Source organism: Heterodontus francisci, chromosome 13 (assembly GCF_036365525.1).
Source record: "Heterodontus francisci isolate sHetFra1 chromosome 13, sHetFra1.hap1, whole genome shotgun sequence".
NCBI classification, from domain to species: domain Eukaryota; kingdom Metazoa; phylum Chordata; class Chondrichthyes; order Heterodontiformes; family Heterodontidae; genus Heterodontus; species Heterodontus francisci.
The window spans coordinates 5428928-5453093 of NC_090383.1; the positions used below are offsets into that span (position 1 = coordinate 5428928).

The following is a 24166-nucleotide window of genomic DNA, read 5'->3' on the forward strand; positions in this document are numbered from 1 at the left end:
GTGCATCATACTTGTGCACAGTTCCAGAGAGGATTGTAGCATGTGTTACTGTGCCCAAATGGCCCTATAAGTGAGCCTAAACACAAATGTTGACAGCTATTTCATCACAGACACTGGTAGTCAAGTCTGATGTTAACCTGACCCAAGTTATACATGCAACACTTTCAGCAAGTCACTGGATATCCTGGCTAGTTTTACTCCTCCCCGAGCAGAATGCCAAGGCCAATTCAATACCCTCACTGAAATTTGCAAAGTAGAGACCAGGAATTTAAGACAGGACCTTCCTGATCTGTATGGTTAAGTACTACACGACAAAATGCATTTCCCCACAATCACAGGGGAACATAGCTACAAAATTTATATTAAAAATTCATTTAATGTTCAATATCTGAGAATCCTAATCCAACCCCGTTAAAAAAAAATATGATGTATTCTTTACAATGCTGAAATATAACTCACTGATTTCAGTTCCAAAGTGTGCTTTTAGGAACTACACATAGAAACTGCAGCAAGTTAAAATTTATAAACAAAGCTCTTGATGCAACCTAAGCAATGCAGCATTTTGAATATCTTTTTGTCGTTCCAGGATGTCAGTCAATTACAATGAGAAAGATACTGACCAGGAAAAAGAACTGCAATTGCACTGTAGTATATGTTGGGAATAGCGATGTGCTTCCCAAAGTAAACTCTGCTAAAATAAATTGTTATTGGACAATTGTTTGTTGGCTGATCCAGCAACTATTAGTAGTAATGAACCCGAAGAAATGCTGAAGTATTTTAAAAATGAAACACTGCAGGTCTGGATAATGAAGTAATCAAGCAGTTCTAGTGACAGGTCATAAATTCCATAGTAATCCTCAGCTAGCACTCTAGGAAAAATAGATGAGTTTTTGACTGCTGTCTTAGCTGTACTAATTTTCTACTGCTATAGTAGTGTAGATTAATTGAAGCATTGCCATTTACCTCTTACCACGGTCTTGGCTGCATTGTCTCCAACATCACATTGCTTCAACAAGTGTATAAATAAATTGGCAAGTGCAGTATAAGAAAAGGCCATTCAGCCCATCAAGCCAGTTTCTTTCACAGATCATGTACAGTCCCCACACTTACAGCAGGCACGCTCGTGTGAACACAATTTGCCTGCTATTCACAAAGCCGAGTATAACAATGACGTTTATTTTCTCTCCCCATTCCATGATGAGCTCAGATTTCCAGGCTTTTCAATGGGAGATGGATACATCCAGATAAAAAAACATGGAACTGTCAAATTTGCACCATCCAGCCTATGCAGTCACAGCTAAAAATGGGAAAGTTTTATATGGACATCTTGCTCACTCCCATTGAAAAGGCAGGAAATTGGGGAGCTGAGGCTGGTTCATCACAGGGAGAAAAAAAAAAGCAACGAAACTTTCTTCAGGCACTGTGCTAGCCACTATATTACATCAGGGGTATCCAAAATACAATTCTTCCCACATGGCTGCAAAATTAATGAAGCCCAAAGGACGAGAAATTGGAAAAATTTGCAGAAAAAAGCTGCAGCCTTTCAGTGCCAATCATTGTCAGTGTAAAACTTGTGGAAATGTGAATTGGTCAATAAGTTCAGAGTGCAATGTACGCAACTCTCCAAAGTATAGCAAACTAGAAGGGTATGGATGGGGATTCAAAGAAAAAGAGAAATCTTAAATGAGGCTTGTATTAGGGAATAACCACAACTGCTTCTGCCCAAAATGAAAAGAACACTCAAGATGCAATAACTAGCAACTTTGAAATTGACATTAATGCAAATAGATTATAGTTAACACTTTATGGTCAATAAGCGACTGTCCACTTTAAACATGGATGTTTTAAGTGGTGGGGTCTGCATAATCCATCCCATCATGAACTCCACCCAACCCATTTTCTTTCCTGAATAAACATTATCCTGAATATTCTGGCAAACATGCAACAACTCTTTCTTCCTTCCCATTGCACATCACTCCACCCCAAATAGTTGAACAGCCTGCCCAAACACACTGGGCTCACATACAATCACTCAAAACGGATACTGGTGGGCCAACCTAGAGAACAGGTTGTTTACCACAATATCTACCCAGCGCAGGTTATCAGGGAAAGGGTGAAAAGGTGGCAAAACTATTAAAAGTAGCCTTCTTGTATTTAAATTATCTGTTCCTCCCCTCATTTGGAAAATACGTCTGCCTTAAATCTTATCAGTGGAAAAAGCATAATTCTTCACAACACAGCCAAATCTCAGAACCTTCCCGGTTGCTGTTCTATTCGTCTCTCATCAACATAAGGTCCTTTTGATGGCAAGGTGCCCAAAAATGGGAGACAATATTACAGATAGCTTGACCAAAGATTTGCTCAAGGGAGAATTTGTTCTGGCAATGAAGTACACTGGAAATGCATTTCAATACTCTACCCTTAATATCAGCTTCACAATGACTGGATACTTGAAGCAAATAATCTAAATGCATCCATCATTGCTGATCAGTATTTTCATAGTCTGCACGTTTTCCCTGTGCATTTACATGCATCTGCCATTCCTTAGTAGAGATATGGTTGTAGCCATTCCAATCTCTACATTCTCCAAAATCCAAACCATATTAGCACCCCCACCCCACCACCCAGAGGTCTTTATTCAATTCCCCAACCACCCACTATTTTGTACTCTGCAAGAAACTTATTTTTAACTGCTGGGGAGTGGCCTGCTTCAGATATTAGCACTGCAACAGTAAGTACGAGAAAAGGGTTAAGCGTTCATATATCAGAGGGAAGGATTCAACTGGGTATATAGCACTCCTCGCATATAGATTCTACAGAAACATACATGATCAACTTAGCATATCTCAATGATATGAATGAAAATTTCTATGAATCTACTTCAAATTCTTTCACATTAGCATGTGTTTAACCCCACTCTGAACTGTCATAGGTACCAAAAATGTGCATGAATTAAAACTGCATTAATCTTTAATGAAAGGCACAGTACTAGAACTTAAATACACTAACTCAGAACACTATTTCCGCATGTATCTTCTACTCTAAGCATTTATATAGTGTCTCATTATATTGCAAAGTATTCTAATACCATTAACTATTCTAAGTGCAAAGTCTTGTCCAGAAAGATGGCAATCATTTTGCACATAGCAAGATCCCACAAATTGCAATAACAGTGATCAATTAATGCTCTTGGTGATATTATTTGTGGGGGGCGGGGGTGGGGAATATCAGCCATAAGACTTCCTTGCTCTTTGAACAGTGTCACGAGAGTTCAAACGCCCAGCTGACACTACCCAGTGGGCAGGGTAATTACAGTCAAGCTTATTCCCAACAGCTTCTTATAAACATGGCTAGACAACAGTATCCACAAAAAGCTTTCATGAACTTAAAACTGTGACCTCATTCCTCAGCCAAGATTGGGCTAGCATGGTCTAAGTCCAACAGAATCACAGTAAGCCAATTGCTCAAAAATACACATAGGCACACATTAAAGTCACTTGTACAGATTTATTCAGATGAAACAGAGAAGGAAAAATGTAGAGATATTAATTGCACAATAAATAAACTTAGAATTTACTGGGCTGTTTAAGATTAGGCCGGTATCCATAATTCTTATATAAAAGCAAAATACTGCTGGAAATCTGAAATAAAAAGAAATGCTGGAAATACTCAGCAGGTCTGGCAGCATCTGTGGAGAGAGAAGCAGAGTTAACGTTTCGGGTCAGTGACCATTCTTATAATTCTTATAGTTATAGCTATAATTCTTATAGTTTCTACATCAAGTTCTTTAAACTGGTCTGACAAATATTCATTCTTCACGTTTCCATGGGCCTCTGCACACAGACAAAGAAGAAAAATAAACACCAGAATGTGGTCCTTGGAATACAAGATGTCTTTCCTGGCATTAAAGTACATTTCTTGATGATATTACCCATCAGCTTTGATTGCTTGAGGCAAAGCAACAATGCTGCTTTACTGAGTGATGACAGCAATTCTAAACACCACTTTACAATGCATCATCAAGTACTTAGCAATTATGACACCCAGCAATTAATTCACAATCATGAAGCCCTGCAGAAATTACACTAACAACTGTCAAGATGTAAACACTCTTGCCTCCAAGTCTATGGCCATGAACTCAAGCCAAACTAAAGACTTCAGCACATAGTCTAGGCAGGTTTTGGCACCTTACGCAGGGAATACCGCATTGTTGCAGTTGCTGTCTTTTGGGTGGGATATTAAACAAAGACCTGGACAGAGAAACATCTAAGTAAATATCCCATTTGGAGAAGCAAATGAGTTAGCCAACATTCTTTCAAGAAAACAGCATCAAAAAAAAAAAAAAATTACAGGTTATTTATCTAACTGCTGTTTGTGGAATTTGGTTATGTACAAATTGGTGGCTGAAATGTCCTGAGCAATAAGAAAGCTGCAATGTAAATGCAAGGTCTTCATTCTTAACTATAAACATGTTTTAAAACAGACCCTTCTGCCAAAACACCTATGTGAAGTATTTCTGAAAAAGGGCAAATGCTCTCTCTCAAATGGACCATTGTCTATCTTTCACTTTGAAATGAGAGAGAGGGCTAACAGAGGGAACTGCATCCTAATCTTAATTTTAAAGTAATTAAAAATAGACAGAAGTTCGACTATATATCAGAACAGCGTGATTCAACATCGCATCTGAAGACAGCAATGTATTTCCTCAGTACTACAAAAGGTCAGCCCAAATTAGATACTCTACTCATAGAACTGCTCCCCAGTAGCCCAATGACTAAATGTAATGTGTTCTAGTACTAAGCTGTAAAATCACAAGGGCCTCTGTTTCAATCTTTAGTTTGTACTAAATTAGCTGATGTCATCCAGGACAGCAAAGGATTGGGGAAGAGGCAGCGAAGGGATTACAACTGTCTTCAACCACCTGGCTATAGAAACAGAGATCCAAGGTTCCCACTCCCCAATGTTAATGGAAAACATATATGGGCTCAGTAGCGTAGGATAGAACTAAGGAAAAAGACATTAAAGCTACTTGCCTTCGTAACAAAGAACTGATCAAAAGATAATTAATAGGTCTAAAATGGACCATTCCATTAACTATAGAAATCTCACTCGTAAGTTGTTACACCATTTATTCATTGGAATTTCAGTATAAAAAGACAGCTTCCTATGTTTAAATGGTTTTTAATCAATCTCACTGTTTGATCAAATTTTAATCCCACCATTTTGCCAATGTAGAAGCTTTATGATGTTTTGGTAGAAATAAACTGAATTCATTATCAAGTTTATATCTAATGAGCAAAATAAAATCAGCACTCCATAAATGCTCGTTTCAGCAGGGATATAAACTTGACCTCATTTACCTTCAGCCAATCCAGGTATGTGTTGGAGATAGGAAAAATTAAATATTGGTATTTACCAGCACATTAAGGTCTGATGGCAGACTGCATCTAAAATAACAAATAATATCCTGCTGTATTTTCACCAGTTTATGTTTTTAATTTCCATATTCTGTGTGTTTGTTTAATAAGTTTAAATTGCATTAGAAGTCATTCAAGAAAACACTATGCTCACTCTTTGTATATTAGAGAATACGCTGGCAAAAACTAAAACATATGCAGTAACCATGCTTCAAATTGAAGCCAGGTCACTAACAACCTCAGATCAGTTCATTGTTGTGAATGCTTTGCAGAGGTGGCACTGCTACCACCAGTCTGACAATGGCTGCAGAGGAGAGCTTCAATTCAGAGGGCATCATATTATTGGCCTCCTTTCATGCATTAGATACATACATAGCCTTAGCAATTAGAGTAGACTATAGAGAAGGTACAGATTAATTCATTTTGTGCAAACACAAAAACTGAACAATTAACCAAAGCATTCTGAGCACAGTAAAAACACTGCAGGAGCACACTAAAAGCAGCTTTCAGGTTGAAAGCACTATGCTCTATATAAAAACTTGTAAATAAAACACACAGTACTGCTACATGTTCTGTTCCATCAATGAAGTAAATTCTAATTGAGCATCAAGTTTCTATTTGGAACTACATTGAACCACATTTACAAAGCTACAACGGAATGTTGCTGTAAGGTACAAACCCATGCATATCATTTACTAGCAAATTACGACACAGGAACAGGCCATTCATCCCAATAGGTCATATACCTTTTATACATTGCACAGGAATGACAAGTTATATTACCAACATTCAACAACTATTTTTTTTTTTTTAAAGCGCTAGTTACTTTGGCAAAGCTTTGTATTCAGGCCACACTAAAATTTCAATTCCTCTTTTCCTTCCCCATACTGGCAATGCTGATTTATACACTATAATCAACTGCTCTGGGTGATTGATAATTCTGTCTTTTTGTTTATTCATTTCTGGTATGTGGGCATCGCTGGCTAGTCCAGCATTTATTGCCCATCCCTAATTGCCCTCAAGAAGGTGTTGGTGAGCTGCCTTCTTGAACCGCTGCAGTCCATGTGGGGTAGGTACACCCACAGTGCTGTTAGGAAGGGAGTTCCAGGATTTTGACCCAGCGAGTGAAGGAACAGCAATATAGTTCAAAGTCAGGATGGTGTGGGGCTTGTAGGGGAACTTGCAGGTGGTGGTGTTTCCGTGCATCTGCTGCCCTTGTCCTTCTAGGTGGTAGAGGTCACGGGTCTGGAAGGTGCTGTAAAGGAACCTTGGTGAGTTGATGCAGTGCATCTTGTAGATGGCACACACTGCTGCCACTGTGCATCGGTGGTGGAGGGAGTGAATGCTGTGCCAATCAAGCGGGCTGCTTTGTCCTAAATGGTGTCAAGCTTCTTAAGTGTTGTTGGAGCTCAGAACAGTTCTGTGCAGAATAGGTTTTGACTCTAGCTTCTTTAAAAATAGGAGCACCGAGGTAGACATTCTGCTTCTGCGATATGAAATTGACCACTTCTCTATTTCCTACTGATATCAACATAGTACATTTTCAACCAGAAGCCAAGCAGGTTAGACAGCTATTTTCTCCCACTCAGAAGGATTCGTTTATTTGGGTCAAAGAACAGAACACTGAACACCAGTAAGACTCAGCTCATTGAATATAGCGTCAGAGACATCTATGGCACAGAAGGAGGAGACTATTCAGCCCATCGAATCCATGCAGGCTCTCCAAACAGCTATCCAGTCCGTTCCACTCTCTTGCTTGAACCCTGTAGCCCATAGAGTTTATGGGGCTGCTTTAACAAAATGGCAAACTTGAGTGAGCTATAAAATATTCATTTATGTGATTCAAATAATATCATTTGAGTTACAAAACACCAAACATCGGTCAATATATGAAAATTAAACGATTGCAAATCAATTTTAGCTGGATAACGAATTTTGTCCATACAATGAACACAGTGGCGGCACAGTGACGCAGTGGTTAGCACCGCAGCCTCACAGCTCCAGCAACCCGGGTTCAATTCTGGGTACTACCTGTGTGGAGTTTACAAGTTCTCCCTGTGACCGCGTGGGTTTTCACCGGGTGCTCCGGTTTCCTCCCACCACCAAAGACTTGCAGGTTGATAGGTAAATTGGCCATTATAAATTGCCCCTAGTATAGGTAGGTGGTAGGTGAAGATAGGGACAGGTGAGGATGTGGTAGGAATATGGGATTAGTGTAGGGTTAGTATAAATGGGTGGTTGATGGTCGGCACAGACTCGGTGGGCCGAAGGGCCTGTTTCAGTGCTGTATCTCTAAATAAAAAATAAAATGCTGCACTATATTGTTCAATTAGAATTGAAAGCATCCAGTTAACAATATAATACTCTCATCTGCAAATTGTCACATAAAAATATGGTCCATTCATTGTAAAATTTAAGTTAATTGTATATTGTCTTCACAGGTTAAGAGTTGTACTACAGGAGTAAAAAGACACAAGCATTTCCACAGCACAAACTGTTGACAAATGTCTACCAAGTAAACAAATCCAATTTGCCAAGACTTGCTTTGTGGTGATAAATTATATTAAACCCTGGATCATTGTACACTTAAACATAGGACACACGATTTTTTTTGCATCAATAAAGGCACTTTTACATGTAGCCATTCTGAAATTCAGAACACAGGAAAATAATGGCTGTACATTAGTTCCCTAGGTTTATGTTACTAAAATCAGCTCCCCTCATCATGACAGCATAATATGTACATAGTGATAGTCACCCAAAAATTATATTTTACTGCGCACACGAACATTAAAACATACATTTTAATAAAGTTCCCAGGCTACTGAACAGACTTTGCACCAGATTGTGGCATACTCAGCTGGAGAATGTCCAAGCAGTTTGAGACTACCTCCTTCAATCAGATTGCTGACTTGACTCCCCAGCTATACCGCTGTTTTTATGTTGAAACAAGTTTAAAAGTGCTTTGCATCAACATAAAAGCATCATCATAACAAAACATTACATAGAAATGACATACAAAATTGGATTTACCAGGACTAAAAATCATTTTTATAATGATTGCTAGTGACATTGACAACACAATCAACAGCTAATTTGCATTAAAATACATTTTTTTTTTCTTTCCCTCATACTAATTGTGTCACATTATGCACTAATCAACAGTTGAAATTTCAGCCTGGTGTGCTCAAAACAGACCAGTGAAGATTTACTTTTGATTATGCTGTTTCTTTCAAATAAATCAATAGGGCCACAAAAGTATCTTCTGCAATGAGTTGACCATTTCCATATCCTTCAGATATCAAGAAGTTGAAAATATGAATAGGCACACTTCAACAAAATGCACATGCACCTGTTTCTCAAGATAACAGAACACATTTTTCAAACGGCACCCATTTTTCACCTCCTCCAGCCACATACAACCCTCCGAGACCTCTGCATTACTCAAATTCTGGTTTTTTGCTCATCCCCAATTTCCACTGCTGTACCACTGCTGGCAGTGCTTCAACTGCCTAGGCCCCAAGCTCTGGAATTTGCACCCCAACCCTCCCCCCCACCTCCCAAACCTCTCCCACCTCCTTTAAAAAGCTTCTTAAAACCTACTTGTTTAACCAAACTTTTGGTCACCCAATACCAGTATGTGGTTCAGTGGCAAATTTCATTTGATAGTTGCTCCCTGGAGGCACCTTGGAATATTTTACTACGTTCCAAGTGCTATATAAATGCAAATTATTTTTGTTGTTACGCCAAGCAACGCTGGCCAGGATTAAGCTGGAAGGCTCTTTCAATTGGGGATTTTTACTTTAAAACATCTGAACTTTTTTTCAAAGTATCAAAACACATCCTTATTTTGAGCAAGTGAACATGCTAAGATGCTTCACCAATTGGTCATGATGTTCATATTTTGATGGTCCATAGTGACTTGAAGGAAATCAGCTTCAATGAAACAAATGTACTTGCAGGTTTCTAAACACCATGTTACTTTAGTATGTTTAACTGGAAACCAATTAAGCCCTTTTAAAAAAACAAAATAGGAAATGAAATTATAATATACTGGATCACAGTGCCAGCTGCTCACAAATATATTAACTACTCTTAACCAAATGTATTCACTAAATGTCAGATGAAGGTTTTGAATTTGTTCCCTAATGCTGCAGTCAGATCTTTTGAGGAAATAGTCTACGTGATGGGAATTTAAAGTATTTTATCAATGCTTGATAAATGGATAACTCATGGAAGATTAATGCTATTGCGAAAGTAAGAACAAAATTTATTTGGTGCCTTAAATTGAAGTCCAGATTGTCTGCAAAAGTTATATTCCTGAAGGCTGAACTCCATGCATTTCAGCAGTGTCCCATCAACCTATTCATTTGTATTGCTGACACAAAGCAATTAGAACAAGTTCATCACCAGTGGAACTATTGCTAATTTTACGAACTGCTTCGAGTGAACCTGAATCATCTGCTCTTGACGTCAATATTGAAGCTAATAAAAACTACTTTAAAAATTACCACCGGGATATTTAATGGGAAGGGGAGGGAGTATGTTTAATATGGATTTGGAAATCGACTTCGACTATGTTTTTAAAAAAAAGATGTGGGTCAGCTACTATTGTATGATCTACGTCTCAAGTAGGTCCAAGAAAACAAGAATGGATGAGAGTTGTAACATTTGCCTTTTTACAAACGTACAATTTACAATTACTGAATCCTGAATGAAAGGTTGTGTCTGTAAACATGAATATCTTTCTTCTTTTTTTGGTTAACAATTTTCTTTACTGGTAAGAGATGCACTGTTTTTCTGCTTTCTAATTATTTATTTTCTACGTTCATTCTCAATTATATAACACAAAATATTATCATGTTGCAATAATAAGAATTATCATGACAATTCCTCACCAACCCCACTAAATACCTCTTAATAAATGCACAATTTTCCAACCCATCTGTCCCGTTTTCCCAACCTGACCAATTTTACCCAGCAGAGCACTACATACTTTCACTCCTCCCCTCAACCTCTTAACTTTCCTGTCTTTGAGCTCTCTCTTTCCCACATTAGAATGCCTACAAACTAAAGCTCAACATTAAGACAAACATGCACTGGACTTGTAATCCTCACTTTCTGCCCCTCTGGTTGAACCTCCCTCCCAAGCAGGACCCAAACTTCTGCATTTATTCCCCTCTTCAGAGGGAGCCCCAGTATTTCACCCCTCACTTTCATTCTTCTCCCCACCAATGAAGTGGCCAAAGTTCTAGGTGGAAAGTAGAGCAAGGTGGCGATTCTTATAAACAAGAGTTTCAAATTCCAACTGGGCCTGCCCCAGGTCTAGATCCCATTCATTCCTTAAGACAAAACACTGACAGCAGAAAAGATGAAAGAGGATCCAACTGTGAGCAGCAGCGTAGCCTGGCGTGCACATGAGCTTTACTGGAGTTACAGACAGATTAAGCAGCATTCAGAGTAGAAGCTAAGCACTGCTGCATCAATTGGTATAAACTATCCTAGGCAATCCTGTTGATGCAGCTCTTCACTGCATTCACTACCACAGATTATATTGCATGCTAAAAATATGTAGAACAGTAACTGAAGTTAATACATAAACTAAACTGATCATTTGCACAAGTTAGACGAGTTGATATTTAAGTTACCTCTATTTGCAATGGTTATTCATATAAATAATTACATTCTTGCATAATACAATTTAAAATACATCCCCTAAATGAAATACATTACAAACAGAGCACAAATGACACTTAAAATGCAAATTCTATTTTTTGTGCAGCTTAAATATTTAACATTTAAACCTAATACCTATATACAATCATAGAATGATACAGCACAGGAGGCCATTTGACCAGTTTGTGCCAGATCTTTGAAAGAGCTATCCATAGTCCCACTCCCCAGCTCTATCCCCCATAGTCTAGCAAATCATTCAAGTATTTATGCAATCTGCTTCCACCACCCTTTCAGCAGCACATTCCAGATCACAAGTCATTGTGTAAAATATAGCATGCATTGTATTTAAACAGTAACTGCAGCTAAAGTAGAAAATCTAAATGTTCTACATTGTATTCTATTGTGCAGCTTAAACTCTAAATAAAAATGGTATCTGTCGTGACCCTCTTCTCCTCCCAAATGGCCCACTCCAGTGCCTCAACTAGCTTTGTTCCCTCCTAGATCTACTACAAAAAAAGGGAATAGGACTTAAAGACAAAGAATAAATGAGTCTAATACAGATGTATACAGACAAGAGATAACGAGTTACGTGAAAAATAAAGCAAAAGATGGAGATAGGAAGGTTAAGTATTGGAAGTCAAGCAAAGACAGTTAAATGATACAAATCTTTGAGCATCATAGGAGAAGAACTAGTGTTAGCAGAAAATGTTGTTCTTACTAACAGACTAATTATTCCCATCTACCAAAAAAAGGAGGCGGAATCTTAAAAGTAGAGCTAGGCCCTTCAGGAGTAGTCAGGAGGCACTTCTTCATGCAAACAAGTTTGTAACTCTTCCCCAAAAACCTGCTGAGTCTAGATCAACTGAAAGTTTCACACCAGTTAGATAGATTTTTGTTAGACAAGGGTATGAAGGGGATATGGCAAGTTAAGATACAAATCAACCATGATCTAACTGAATGGCAGAGCTGGCTCGAGGGACTGAATGGTCTCCTATTTAATGTAAAGTTTTACACTAGAGGCCATCATTCCAATAGCAGCTGATTATCTGATGCAAGATAGTTTTAAAACTAAGCCTTCACAGATGAGTATTGCTACAGAATAACCCCAACTATGCATTTTATAAAACTGCCACTTAGAAAATGAGTCAAATATAATGGAAGCTCTCCTACACAGTTTACTCTGCCTTGAATATAAATGAAGTCAGTTCCAAATTACAAAAGTATCACCAATCCAACTGTACATTAATATAATCTAGACCATCCAAAACTGAATCTAACAAATTTTGTTTTTAAGAATGCAGCATTCATGACAAAGTATAGCGAGATATTCAGCTAACCATTACAGAGAATAGACATTCATTAACAGACCAGAAATAAACCATCCATGTAATTTGCCAAGTGTTAAGCAAAACCATGGGATTGTTTACATAATATTTAGTAACCATGGTTTCAAATCTTGTTCCTCTACTAGTGAATGAGAAAAATGAATCTCTTCAAACTCTTGCAAATTTCAAATCCAAATTACAAACCAGAACTGCAGAATCTGTTACTGCAGACAAAATCTATAAAACAAACAAAAATTTGGAGTGCCAGAACGTAAAGCAAGCATGTCCCAAGATAACTATGATACAAGCTTCTTTACAATTGAAAAAAGTTTTGAGTCACCGGGGAGCGGAGGTAGAGCGGACCCGGAGGGGTGCAGCATTGGAGCTATGAGTATAAATAACTTACCTCGGGGATTTTGCAGCCTAGTCACCGGGCAGCGGAGGTAGAGCGGACCCAGAGGGGCAGAGCTGCTTTCACTGCTTCAGTATTCCAACTGAAACGGAGAAAAATCTGAAAAAAGTGACATCACAGGAAAGCTGGTAGGAAATCTACGCTAAATTTGAAAAACTAATTAACTAAACTAAAGTGGAGATGGCAGGGCAGGCAATGTGCCATAGCTGCATGATGTGGGAACTGGTAGATCCCATTGCGAGCCACAGTGACCACATCTGCAGCAAGTGCTTGCAGCTCAGAGAACTTCGGCTCAGAGTTGATGGGCTGGAGTCCGAGCTTCAGACACTGCGGCACATCAGGGAGGGGGAGAGGTTACTGGCCACTGTGCTTAAGGCAGTCACACCCCGTAGATTAAGTATCTCAAATTCGGCCAGTGGTCAGGGACAGGAGGGTGCGACTGCAAGTGAGGCAGGTAGAGGGATCCTGAATTCAGCAATGGAGGAGCCTCAGCTCTTGACCTTGTCCAACAGGTACGAGGTACTTGCTCCGTGTGGATGAGGAAAAGGACTGTAGGGAGGATGAGCAAACTGACCACTGCACCGTGGTAGAGGAGGCCATTCACATGGGGGGAGCAAAAAGAAAAGTGGTAGTGGTAGGGGATTCCATAATTAAGGGTACTGACAGCATCCTTTGTAAGCAGGACCGAGAGTCCCACATGGTATGTTATCAGGGTGAGGGACATCTCTAACCGGCTTGAAAGGATATTGGAGAGGGAGGAGGAGGATCCAGTTGTTGTGGTCCACGTTGGGACAAACAACATAGGCAAGAGGACCTGTTTGGGGATTATCGGGAACTAGGAACAAAATTTAAAAATAGGTCCTCAAAGGTTATAATCTCTGATTACCCGAACCACATGCAAATTGGCATAAGGATAAAAAAATTAGGGAAGTAAACACGTGGCTAAAGGAGTGGTGTGGGAAGGAGGGGTTCCATTTCATGGGGCACTGGCATCAGTATTGGGACAGGAGGGAACTGTACCATTGGGACTGACTCCACCTGAACCAATCTGGGACCAGTGTCCTAGTGGAAAGGATAAATAGGGTGGTCACAAGGACTTTAAACTAGTAAATGGCAAGGGGGGGGGGGGGGGGGGGGGGGGGCGGGGGGAGAAAGAGGGAGAGGCCTCAGGGGAAGTCAATACAGTTTCAAAAACAAGTAACCGGGCACAGAGTAAAGAAAAAGAGTCAGGAACCCTACTTCAGGAACTGCGGGTAATGGCAAAACTGCAAGTAGTATACTGGTCAAACCAGAAGAAATAAACAGGCGAATAAAGCATCAGTGCTGAGGGACAAGGGGGTATAGCCCAAATAAGAGTTCTATATACAAATGCACGGAGTGTAAGGAATAAACTAGATGAGCTGCAGGCGCAAATTCAAATGGAAGCTTATGATGCGGTGGCCATTGCGGAGACGTGGCTGCAGGATGGTCGGGACTGGGAACTAAATATGCCCGATTATAAAGTTTACAGGAGGGACAGGGAAAATGGCAGAGGGGGTGGAGTAGCCTTACTGATTAGAAATATCACCTCATTGGTGAGGGAGGATATATTGAAGGGAAAGCATCCAGTGGAGACCTTATGGGTGGAACTGAGGAACAGAAAAGGATCTAAAACTGTAATAGGTGTTGTGTATAGACCCCCTGGTAGCAGTTCTAAGGCGTTAGATTGTATAAATGCACAAATTAGGCAAGTGTGTAACAAAGGCAGAGCAGTATTAATGGGGGATTTTAACATACACAGATTGAGAGAGGCAGACTAGCACCTGTCAGAAAGGTAGTGAATTTCTGGAATGTGGCCAGGATAGTTTCCTACAGCAATATGTCCTAGATGTAACAAGGGGATAGGCAATATTAGATTGAGTTATGAGTAATGAGCCAAATTTAATTAGTAGCCTAACTGCATGAACATTTATCAAATAGTGATCACAACATGATCGAATTCAAGGTAGCGTTTGAAAGTGAAAAGCACAAATCAGCTACTAGAATTTTAGACTTGGGTAAGGCTGACTTTACCAGGATGAGAGAGACTGTCCACAGTAAACTGGGAAGATCTGTTAATGGGTCATGCGACTGAAGAACAGTGGAGAATATTTAAAGAAACATTTAACGAAATATAGAACAAGTATATACTCGAGAGGAAAAAGCTCCACTTCACAGAGAAAACGGCCAAAGACAGCTAAAGAGATTAGGGATAGCATAAAACTAAAAGAAAGGGCTTACAAAATTGCAAAAAGTAGCACAGATCTGGCCGAATGGGATAGATACAAAGACCAGCAAAGAGTCACAAAGCAGCTTATAAGAGCTACTAAAAGGGATGAAAGGAAACTTGCAAGGGACATCAAAATCAATAAGAAATTTTATAGTTGCATAAAGGGAAAGCGGGTGTTCAAGAGCAATGTAGGCCCACTAAAAGATGAAAATGGAGATATTGTCATTGATAATGGGGAAAAGGCAGACATGTTGAACAATTACTTTACCTCAGTATTTACAGTTGAAAAGGAGGATAACTTGTCGGAAGTCCCAAGAAAATTAATAGCCGATAGGGGACAGGGACATACAATTAACGTAAGTAAAACATCAGTAACAGGAAAATTAATGGAACTAAAGAGTGAGAAATCCCCAGGACCTGACGGTTTCCATCAGAGGGTGTTAAAGGAAGTAGGGGAGCACATTGTAGATGCCCTAACTGTAGTCTTTCAGAGTTCCCTAGATTCAGGAGTGTTCCCTCTGGATTGGAAAGTTGCACGTCACTCCACTTTTTAAGAAGGGTGAAAGGGGGAACCAAGGAAATTACAGACCAGTTAGCCTAACATCTGTGGTGGGCACGTTGCTGGAGTCTATAATCAGGATAGGGTGACTGAACACCTAGAAAACTTTCAGTTAATCAGGGACAGCCAGCATGGATTCATGACGGGAGGTCATGCCTGACAAATCTCATTGAATTTTTTGAAGAGGTGACTAAGATAGTGGACAGGGGAATGTCTATGGATGTTATTTATATGGACTTCCAGAAGACATCTGATATAGGCCCACATAAGAGACTGCTAACTAAGGTAGAAGCCCATGGAGTTGAGAGCAAATTATTGACGTGGTTAGGAGGTTGGTTGAGTGGTGGGCGACAGAGTGTGGGGATAATGGGCAAGTACTCTGATAGGCAGGATGTGACTAGTGGTGTCCCACAGGGATCTGTGTTGGGGCCTCAATTATTCACATTATTCGTTAACGACTTGGACGATGGCATAGTAAGTCATATATCCAAATTTGCTGATAATACAAAGTTAGGCGGCATTGGAGACAGTCTAGATGATAGCATAAAATTGCAGAAAGATATTGACAGACTAGGTGAATGGGCAAAACTGTGGCAGATGGATTTCAATGTGGACAACTGTGAGGTTATCCATTTTGGACCAAAAAAGCATAGAGCAGGGTACTTTCTAAATGGGAAGAGGTTAAGTACAGTGGATGTCCAAAGAGACTTGGGGGTTCAGGTGTATAGATCTTTAAAATGCCACGAGCAAGTGCAGAAAATAATTAAAAAGACCAATGGAATGCTAGCCTTTATATCTAGAGGATTGGAGTATAAAGACACAGAGGTTATGCTGCAGCTGTACAAAACCCTGGTTAGACCCCACTTGGAGTACTGTGAGCAGTTCTGAGCACCACACCTTGTTGGCCTAGGAGGGAGTGCAACGTAGGTTTACAAGAATGATACCTGGACTACAGGGGTTAAGTTACAAAAAGAGATTACACAGATTAGGCCTGTTTTCGCTAGAATTTAGAAGGTTTAAGGGGTGATCTGATTGAAATCGTCAAGATATTAACAGGAAAAGACAGGCTAGATAACGATAAACTATTTCCACTGGTTGGAAATTCTAAAACTAGGGGGCATAGTCTAAAAATTAGGGCCAGACCGTTCAGGAGAGATGTTAGGAAGCACTTCTTCATGCAAAGGGTGGTAGAGGTTTGTATCTCTCTCCCACAACCAGCAGTTGAAGCTAGAACAGTTGTTAATTTTAAATCTGAGATAGATAATATCTTTGCTTAACAAAAATTTAAGGGATATGGGCCAAAGGCAGGTATATGGAGTTAGGTCGCAGATCAGCCATGATCGCATTGAATGGCAGGACAGGCTCGAGGGGCTGAATGGCCTACTCCTGTTCCTATCTTCCTATGTTCCTATCTGTCTTGTATACCTCTGTAAAGTCCCTTTTGAGATATGAGGTTGAAGAACCTTAAAATTAAGTCATTCCTCATACCTCTTCCTCCTAAATATCTGTAATACTGTAATAAATCTGTAATAAACCGTAGCTCATGTGCAATATCCAGCCCAACAGTCAATGTGGTATACAAATTCTCAGTACTACATGCACATACGTTTATGACTCGCTAGTTTCTAATATTTGAATTTCACAGGCCTAAAGGTTTAGAAAATGCAGCTCTTGGTGCTACTGTCTCATTGGATAAATCCTAAAATTAGAATGTTAGCATTCACAGCTTGAGATATTAGGCAAGCTAATGGGAATACTGACAAACTTTGTATGTGGCATGCAAGTTCCATGGTATGCACCCAAGAGGTCCATGAAGACCAAAAGCTTGGAAACTCCTGCTCTTTGTCCTGGATAGCTCCCTCATGTAACGACAACCAGATAGTACAGGATTACCAGGAAAATCCTGACAAAGACATTATTCTGATTCAACACAACTAAGTATTCCATTTCCTTGTTTACTGACATTTAGATTTTTTTTGATCAAGTAGGTACCTGGTACAGATGGAACTTATAGAAATCCATCACCTTCATTAAAAAAGTCTCCAAGCTAAGCTGTGATAAATCCACACAAAAAGTTGTTTCTAATCTCGATTGTACAGTGAACATACTCTCATCCCTACTTTCATGGGGGGCATCCCACTTAACCAGGTTCAGAGAGTTTAATCATAATTGGGCAGATGCCAAGGTTTAGATATAAACTGTGCAGAGTGTTGCTAGAATTGAAATCAGCCAGAACGATGCAGCTGATCAGTACCCTATCACTGGTAGCCTTCGCATTGCTGAGTCGCTGCTGGTCTCACCAGTTCAAGTACCAAAAAGCTTCAATAAGAACACCTTCCTCTCTGTAGATCAATTATAATATATCCAGGGTTTGGTACCTATGAGGTTTTGTACTTACATCCAGCCTCCAGTAACACATTCCAGCTACTGTCAAACCTGTCAGTTTCCTCATATATAGAACGGACATTCACTTTGAATATATTGTAAAGATCTAGACAGAACAAATTGCAATGTGCCAGCCACACTGATGTTCTGTATGTCCAAATTTTCCAAGCTTATCATCACCAACTGTTTAATCTAGGTCCTCACATAAGGGCTTGTGGTGAGGTGAATTCTACACCCAGTGACAGGTCAATGCAGGTCCTAATTCTCCTTTGTCACAAATTCACCTCTCATCTTGGTCCTGTGTCCTCACATGAGCTGGGATCAGACTTATCTGGGGAGAAGTAAATTACCCATCTCCAAGGTAAGGATTGGGAGTATTAAACTAGATACTGCAAAATGTTTTCATGAGCTATAGTGTGGGATACTTCCCCAGTTCCCTCACATAATTATATGGCTTTCCCCATGGAAGTATAATCTGAAGGATTATATGGCCAACAAGAATCAAAGTTGCACGAGTGATTTTCCTGGAGGTGTTGGGTCTATAGCTAATGGAACCCATGTTATTACTAGTCTATTATCTTTTTGGATGGATCAAACATAATGGAGCATTGATTCACTATGCCAGTGCTACCATTAAATGTCATGAGTGCAAGTATTATCTTAGCAAGGTCCAACACTCATGGGCCCTGTTCCCACAGCACTAACCAGTGTTTGCGTGAGATCCAACCACATCCAGTCAAACATCACAGGAGATCTTAGATGAGCATGGTGAAGCTATCTGCTTCTGAACAACACAGAAATCACAGCTGTTATTCTTTTATGGGTGAATTTTTGCATTCAAGGCAAATTTAGCATTTCACTGTATCGAGTTTGAACAAAATTTTTGATGCCCAATGATTGTGAATGGACAAGTATATTTAAATTTCTTGCATGCTAACTCAACTATACAGACACAAATTTTTGATGAAAGCAATGTATGTCATGGGTCAGTGCTGAAAGGAGTATTGTACCACTACAACCTGCAGTAAACTCTGCTCAATGTAAAATTCCATAATCTAGTTTTATGTATGGTAATTTTCCTTTGTTTTTGTCTACTTTCTCTGTCATACGGTAGCAATGTTGGCCGATTTTATGCATCCTAGATTGCCATACTGACAGCAAAGAATTTCACTATTTTCTTTCATTTGTACCTGGCCCGGAAGGCAATATAGTAAACATTTTTTTTTTTTGGAGATTCATTACTTGACCCAAAGTTTAGGCAATGCAGAAACCTGAATACAAAGATACAGACTGGTTGGTTTTGGTAACAATATTTATGCGTTAAAATTAACTTATGCCTGCAATGAATTGGAAAACTTCCTCACAGCCAAAAGAACTTGAAGTTGGGGAAAGAAATCAGTAACAGTGCAAGTGCTAAGATTTTATACAGGGTAGAAGTAAGATAACAAGCAGAACTACAAACCTTGTACCATTACCTCTAGAGTTCTCCCCACGCCATCACCAAGGATCCATCTTTGGCTCCCTCCTACTTCTCATCTACACAATTCCCCTTGACAACGCCAGGTTCCTTGAGAATTTGAATTACACCAAGTTCCATGTGTATGCTTACAACAACCAGCTCTACCTCACCACTACTTTTCTCTCTCGACTTCTCCACTGTCTGTTGTCACATTGATTGCCTGGCACCCAGTCCCGGATGAGCCACAATTTCCTCCAATTAACCATTGGGAAGACTGAACCCATCCAACCAGATTGTTCACAACTGCAAATGGATCCTGAACTGACCTTCCAATATCTTCATATTATCTCCATCACAAAGATCACCTACCACCTTGGCAACATTGTTTGTCTCCACTTCTGCCTCAGCTGATCGGCTGAAACCTTCGTCCATGCTTTCCCGACCTCCAGACTTGACTATTCCAATGCTTTCCTGCCTTACATCATTGCCGGTCTTACATCTTCTATCCTCCATAAACTACAGCTCATTCAAAACTCTGTCTACGTTCTAACCCGGACAATGTCTCATTCATCCATCACCCCTGTGCTTACTGACCTGCATTGGCTTCCTGTTAACAAATACCTCATCTTAAAATTCTAATCTTCACTTTTAAATCCCCCATGGTCACACCACTCTGTCTCCATAACCTCCTCTAGCCCTACTGCCCTCCGAGAACTCTATATTCCTCCAACACTGGCCTGTTGTCCATGCCAACTCTCTACACCTGATAGCCATGCCTTCAGCTGTATAGGCCCCAAGTTCTGGATTTTTCTCCCAACCTCTTTTTCCTCCTATAAGTAACTCCTTAAAACCTAATTATTTGACCATGCTTTTGGTCCTAATGTGATTGCACTCCTATGAAATGCTTTAGGACACTTTCCTATGTTAAAGACGCTATATAAATGCAAGTTCTTGTCATGGCTTTAACCATGGATGCCCAGCATGGTTAAGTTTTGAAAGACAAAATACCACGCCACGAGTGAACTATACAGTAAATGGAAAAGTCCTGGGGAAAATTGATGTCCAGAGAGATTTGGGTGTTCAGGTCCACTGTTCCCTGAAGGTGGCAACGCAGGTAAATAGAGTGGTCAAGAAGGCATACGGCATGCTTTCCTTCATCAGACGGGGCATTGAGTACAAGAGTTGGGCAGGTCATGTTACAGTTGTATAGGACTTTGGTTCGGCCACATTTGGAATACTGCGTACAGTTCTGGTCGCCACATTATCAAAAGGATGTGGATGCTTTGGAGAGGGTGCAGAGGAGGTTCACCAGGATGTTGCCTGGTATGGAGGGCGCTAGCTATGAAGAGAGGTTGAGTAGATTAGGATTATTTTCATTAGAAAGATGGAGGTTGAGGGGGGACCTGATTGAGGTGTACAAAATCATGAGAGGTATAGACAGGGTGGATAGCAAGAGGCTTTTTCCCCAGAGTGGGGGTTTCAATTACTAGAGGACACGAGTTCAAAGTGAAAGGGGAAAAGTTTAGGGGGGATATGCGTGGAAAGTTCTTTACGCAGAGGGTGGTGGGCACCTGGAACGCATTGCCAGCGGAGGTGGTAGATGCGGGCACGATGGAGTCTTTTAAGATGTATCTAGACAGATACATGAATGGGCAGGAAGAAAAGAGATACAGAACCTTAGAAAATAGGCGACATGTTTAGAGAGAGGATCTGGATCAGCGCAGGCTTGGAGGGCCGAAGGGCCTGTTCCTGTGCTGTAATTATCTTTGTTCTTTGAGACAGGCTAAAGCCAAGAAAAATGTATTTATAAGTTGATTATTATAACAGTGAAGCTACAGCAAGATTGTGAAAGTAAGAAATATAAGCAACAGGACTCTAGGTGTAGGTGAAATAAAAATAGGAAGTGCTGGAAATACTCAGCAGGTCTGGCAGCATCTGTAGAGAGAGCAGCCGAGTTAGCATTTCAGGTCTGTGACCTTTCATCAGAACTGGAAAAGGTCATGCTATGAAATTATTGAACTCAATTTTCAGTCCGGAAAGCTGTAGAGTGCCTAATCAGAAAATGAGGTGCTGTTCCTCGAGTTTGCATTGATGTTCACTGGAACACTGCAGCAGGCCAAGGACAGAAAAAATGTGGGCATGGGAGCAGGCTGGTGAATTGAAATGGCAAGCAACTGGAAGCTCGGGGTCATGCTTGTGGACTGAGCGGAGGTATTCCGCAAAGCGGTCACCCAATCTGCGTTGGGTCTCCCCAATGCAGAGGCAACCACATTGCGAGCAGCGAATACAGTATATTAAATTGAAGGAAGTACAAGTAAATCACTGCTTCACCTGAAAGGAGTGTTTGGAGCCTTGGATGGTGAGGAGAGAGGAGGTAAAGGGGCAGGTATTACACCTCCTGCGATTGCATGGGAAGGTGCCGTGGGAAGGGGATGAGGTGTTGGGGTAATGAAGGAGTGTCACAGAGGGAACAATCCTTTTGGAATGCTGACAGGGGAGGGCAAGATGTGGTTTGGCGGCGGCATCATGCTGGAGGTTGCGGGAATGGAGCAGGAAGATCCTTTGGATGTGAAGGCTGGTGGGGTGGAAAATGAGGATAAGGGGAACCCTGTCGCAGTTCTAGGAGTGGGGGGGGGGGGGGGGGGGGGGGGAGGGGGGAGAAGCAGAAAAGGGATGAGGGCAGAAGTGCGGGAAATGGGTTGCACACGTTGAGGGCCCCGTCAACCACAGTGGGGGGGAATTCTCGGTTGAGGAAAAAGGAAGACACTTCAGAAGCGCTATTGTGGAAGGTTGCATCAGAAAAGATGCGTCAGAGACAGAGAAACTAGGAGAATGGAATGGAGTCCTCACAGGAAGCAGATTGTGAGGAAGTGTAGTCGAGGTAGCTGTGGGAGTTGGTGGGTTTGTAATGAATATTAGTGGACAGCTTATCCCCAGAGATGGAGACAGAGAAGTCGAGGAAGGGAAGGGAAGTGTCGGAGATGGACCATGTAAAGATGAGAGAAGTGTGAAAATTGGAAGCGAAGTTTTCTAGTTCGGGGCGAGGGCAGGAAACGGCACCGATACAATCATCAATGTATCGGAAAGAGAGTTGGGGGAGGGGGCCCCAGTGGGACTCCAGGTGAAATTATATTTCTTCAATGACACGTTGCTGCTGCTGTATTTGGTATGTCTTTATGATGCAATGTTCTATGTGAATGACAACTTTTCCAGTTCTTCCACTAAGTTCAGATCTCCAGTCAAAATTAATGAGTAACTAATTTATGCTATTGCAAGTTTTTCTTAGCCATTTCTTTGCGAAATACACAAACCAGATTTAGCATCAAGTTTGAGCTGTTAATAGGAAACTGCCTTTGCCCACAATTATTTCTCTCAGCTGGAGTTTCATACTTATGATTTTCCTCATGTCTCAATTCAGCAACACCATAGGAACAGGAGGAGGCCATTCAGGCCCTCGAGTCTGTTCTGCCAATCAATTAGATCATGGCTGATCTATCCTTCAATTACATTTACCTGTAGGTTGTAGTAGAGTAGGGCTGTTTCCACCATAGTCTGTCAAACTTTTTACTTGGAACTTGCCACCACAGAGCAGTTGAGGTGAATAGCACAGATGTACTTAAATGGAAGCTGGATAAGTACACGAGGGAGAAAGGAATACAATGTATTGCTGATAGAGTTGGATGGAGTAGGGTGGAAAAGGATCACATTTCAGGTTTTGCCCTTCATAGAAAAATAATGCCAGCCTTATGTCTTTAGTATTTTCATAGAAACATCAATTTTATTGTAGACATGCAAACCAGAGTAGGCCACTGCTACGCTACCCTAGTGACATTATTAATAAAGTAGAGTGAGGACAGAAGTGCAGAGAAATCAGAAGAGAGGGAGACAGGAGAATTCAGTTAAAGATTGATGGCACAGAGGCTGAGTCACTGTTCAGTATTGTGCCTGATTGAGGGATCGGAGAGAGATGTTAACTAATAGGTTGCATGGGGATTTGGCAGGTTGGTGTCTGAACAGAACTTTGAAGAAGTGGAAAGGATGGGAGTGTGTTGTGCGACATAGAATATTGAGAACTGATTGGTGCAACCCATTAAGTAAATTTAGCTATTTCATTAGTTGAGTATGTTTATAACGAATGCTGAATCAGTCTTCATTTAAGTAATTAATGCCCTGGTGGAAATTAAATTCTCATTCATCAAATCAGTGCCATAAAACAACTGCAATCCATACAAATTAAACGGCACAGGAAACTAAAAAATGCCAGAGAAAGGTTTGTTGTAAACATACGAAAAGGAGCATAAAAGACCATCATCACCACCAGTTAACCCATTCAACAATGTTCACCTTGCCAAAATGCTGATATTAATACCTGGGAGCAAAATAATAGAAAAACCCCTGGGAAATTTCTTTACATCATTCCAGGGTAATCAAACAAACTCCAGGTTACTGCTCATAACGCATCACGAGATATACCTATAATGAATCACGAACACATTTGCGAACAAAAACTTTTATCTTAAATAGATGAGAAGGAACTTACAGTGTGAGCACATTTCCAGGGGATAGCTCGCTTCGTTTCCCTGAAACAAAAGACAGTTCATAATTAAACTCAGAATAAATATAGTGCAGCAGTGTATTTGTTAAAAGGTTGAATTTTGTGTAAACTTCCTTATCCTCAATTTGAA

The 24166-nt window shown here is 40.5% G+C and overlaps 1 protein-coding gene across 1 annotated transcript in view; it reads right to left on the reverse strand.

The window, feature by feature from the left end:
* LOC137376196 (calcineurin subunit B type 1) overlaps positions 1-24166 on the reverse strand; it is a 64465-nt gene that overhangs the window by 18924 nt on the left and 21375 nt on the right. Inside the window, exon 2 of the mRNA XM_068044289.1 lies at positions 24022-24061. Coding sequence (XP_067900390.1) covers positions 24022-24061 — 40 coding nt within the window. The remainder of the gene's footprint in view (positions 1-24021; positions 24062-24166) is intronic.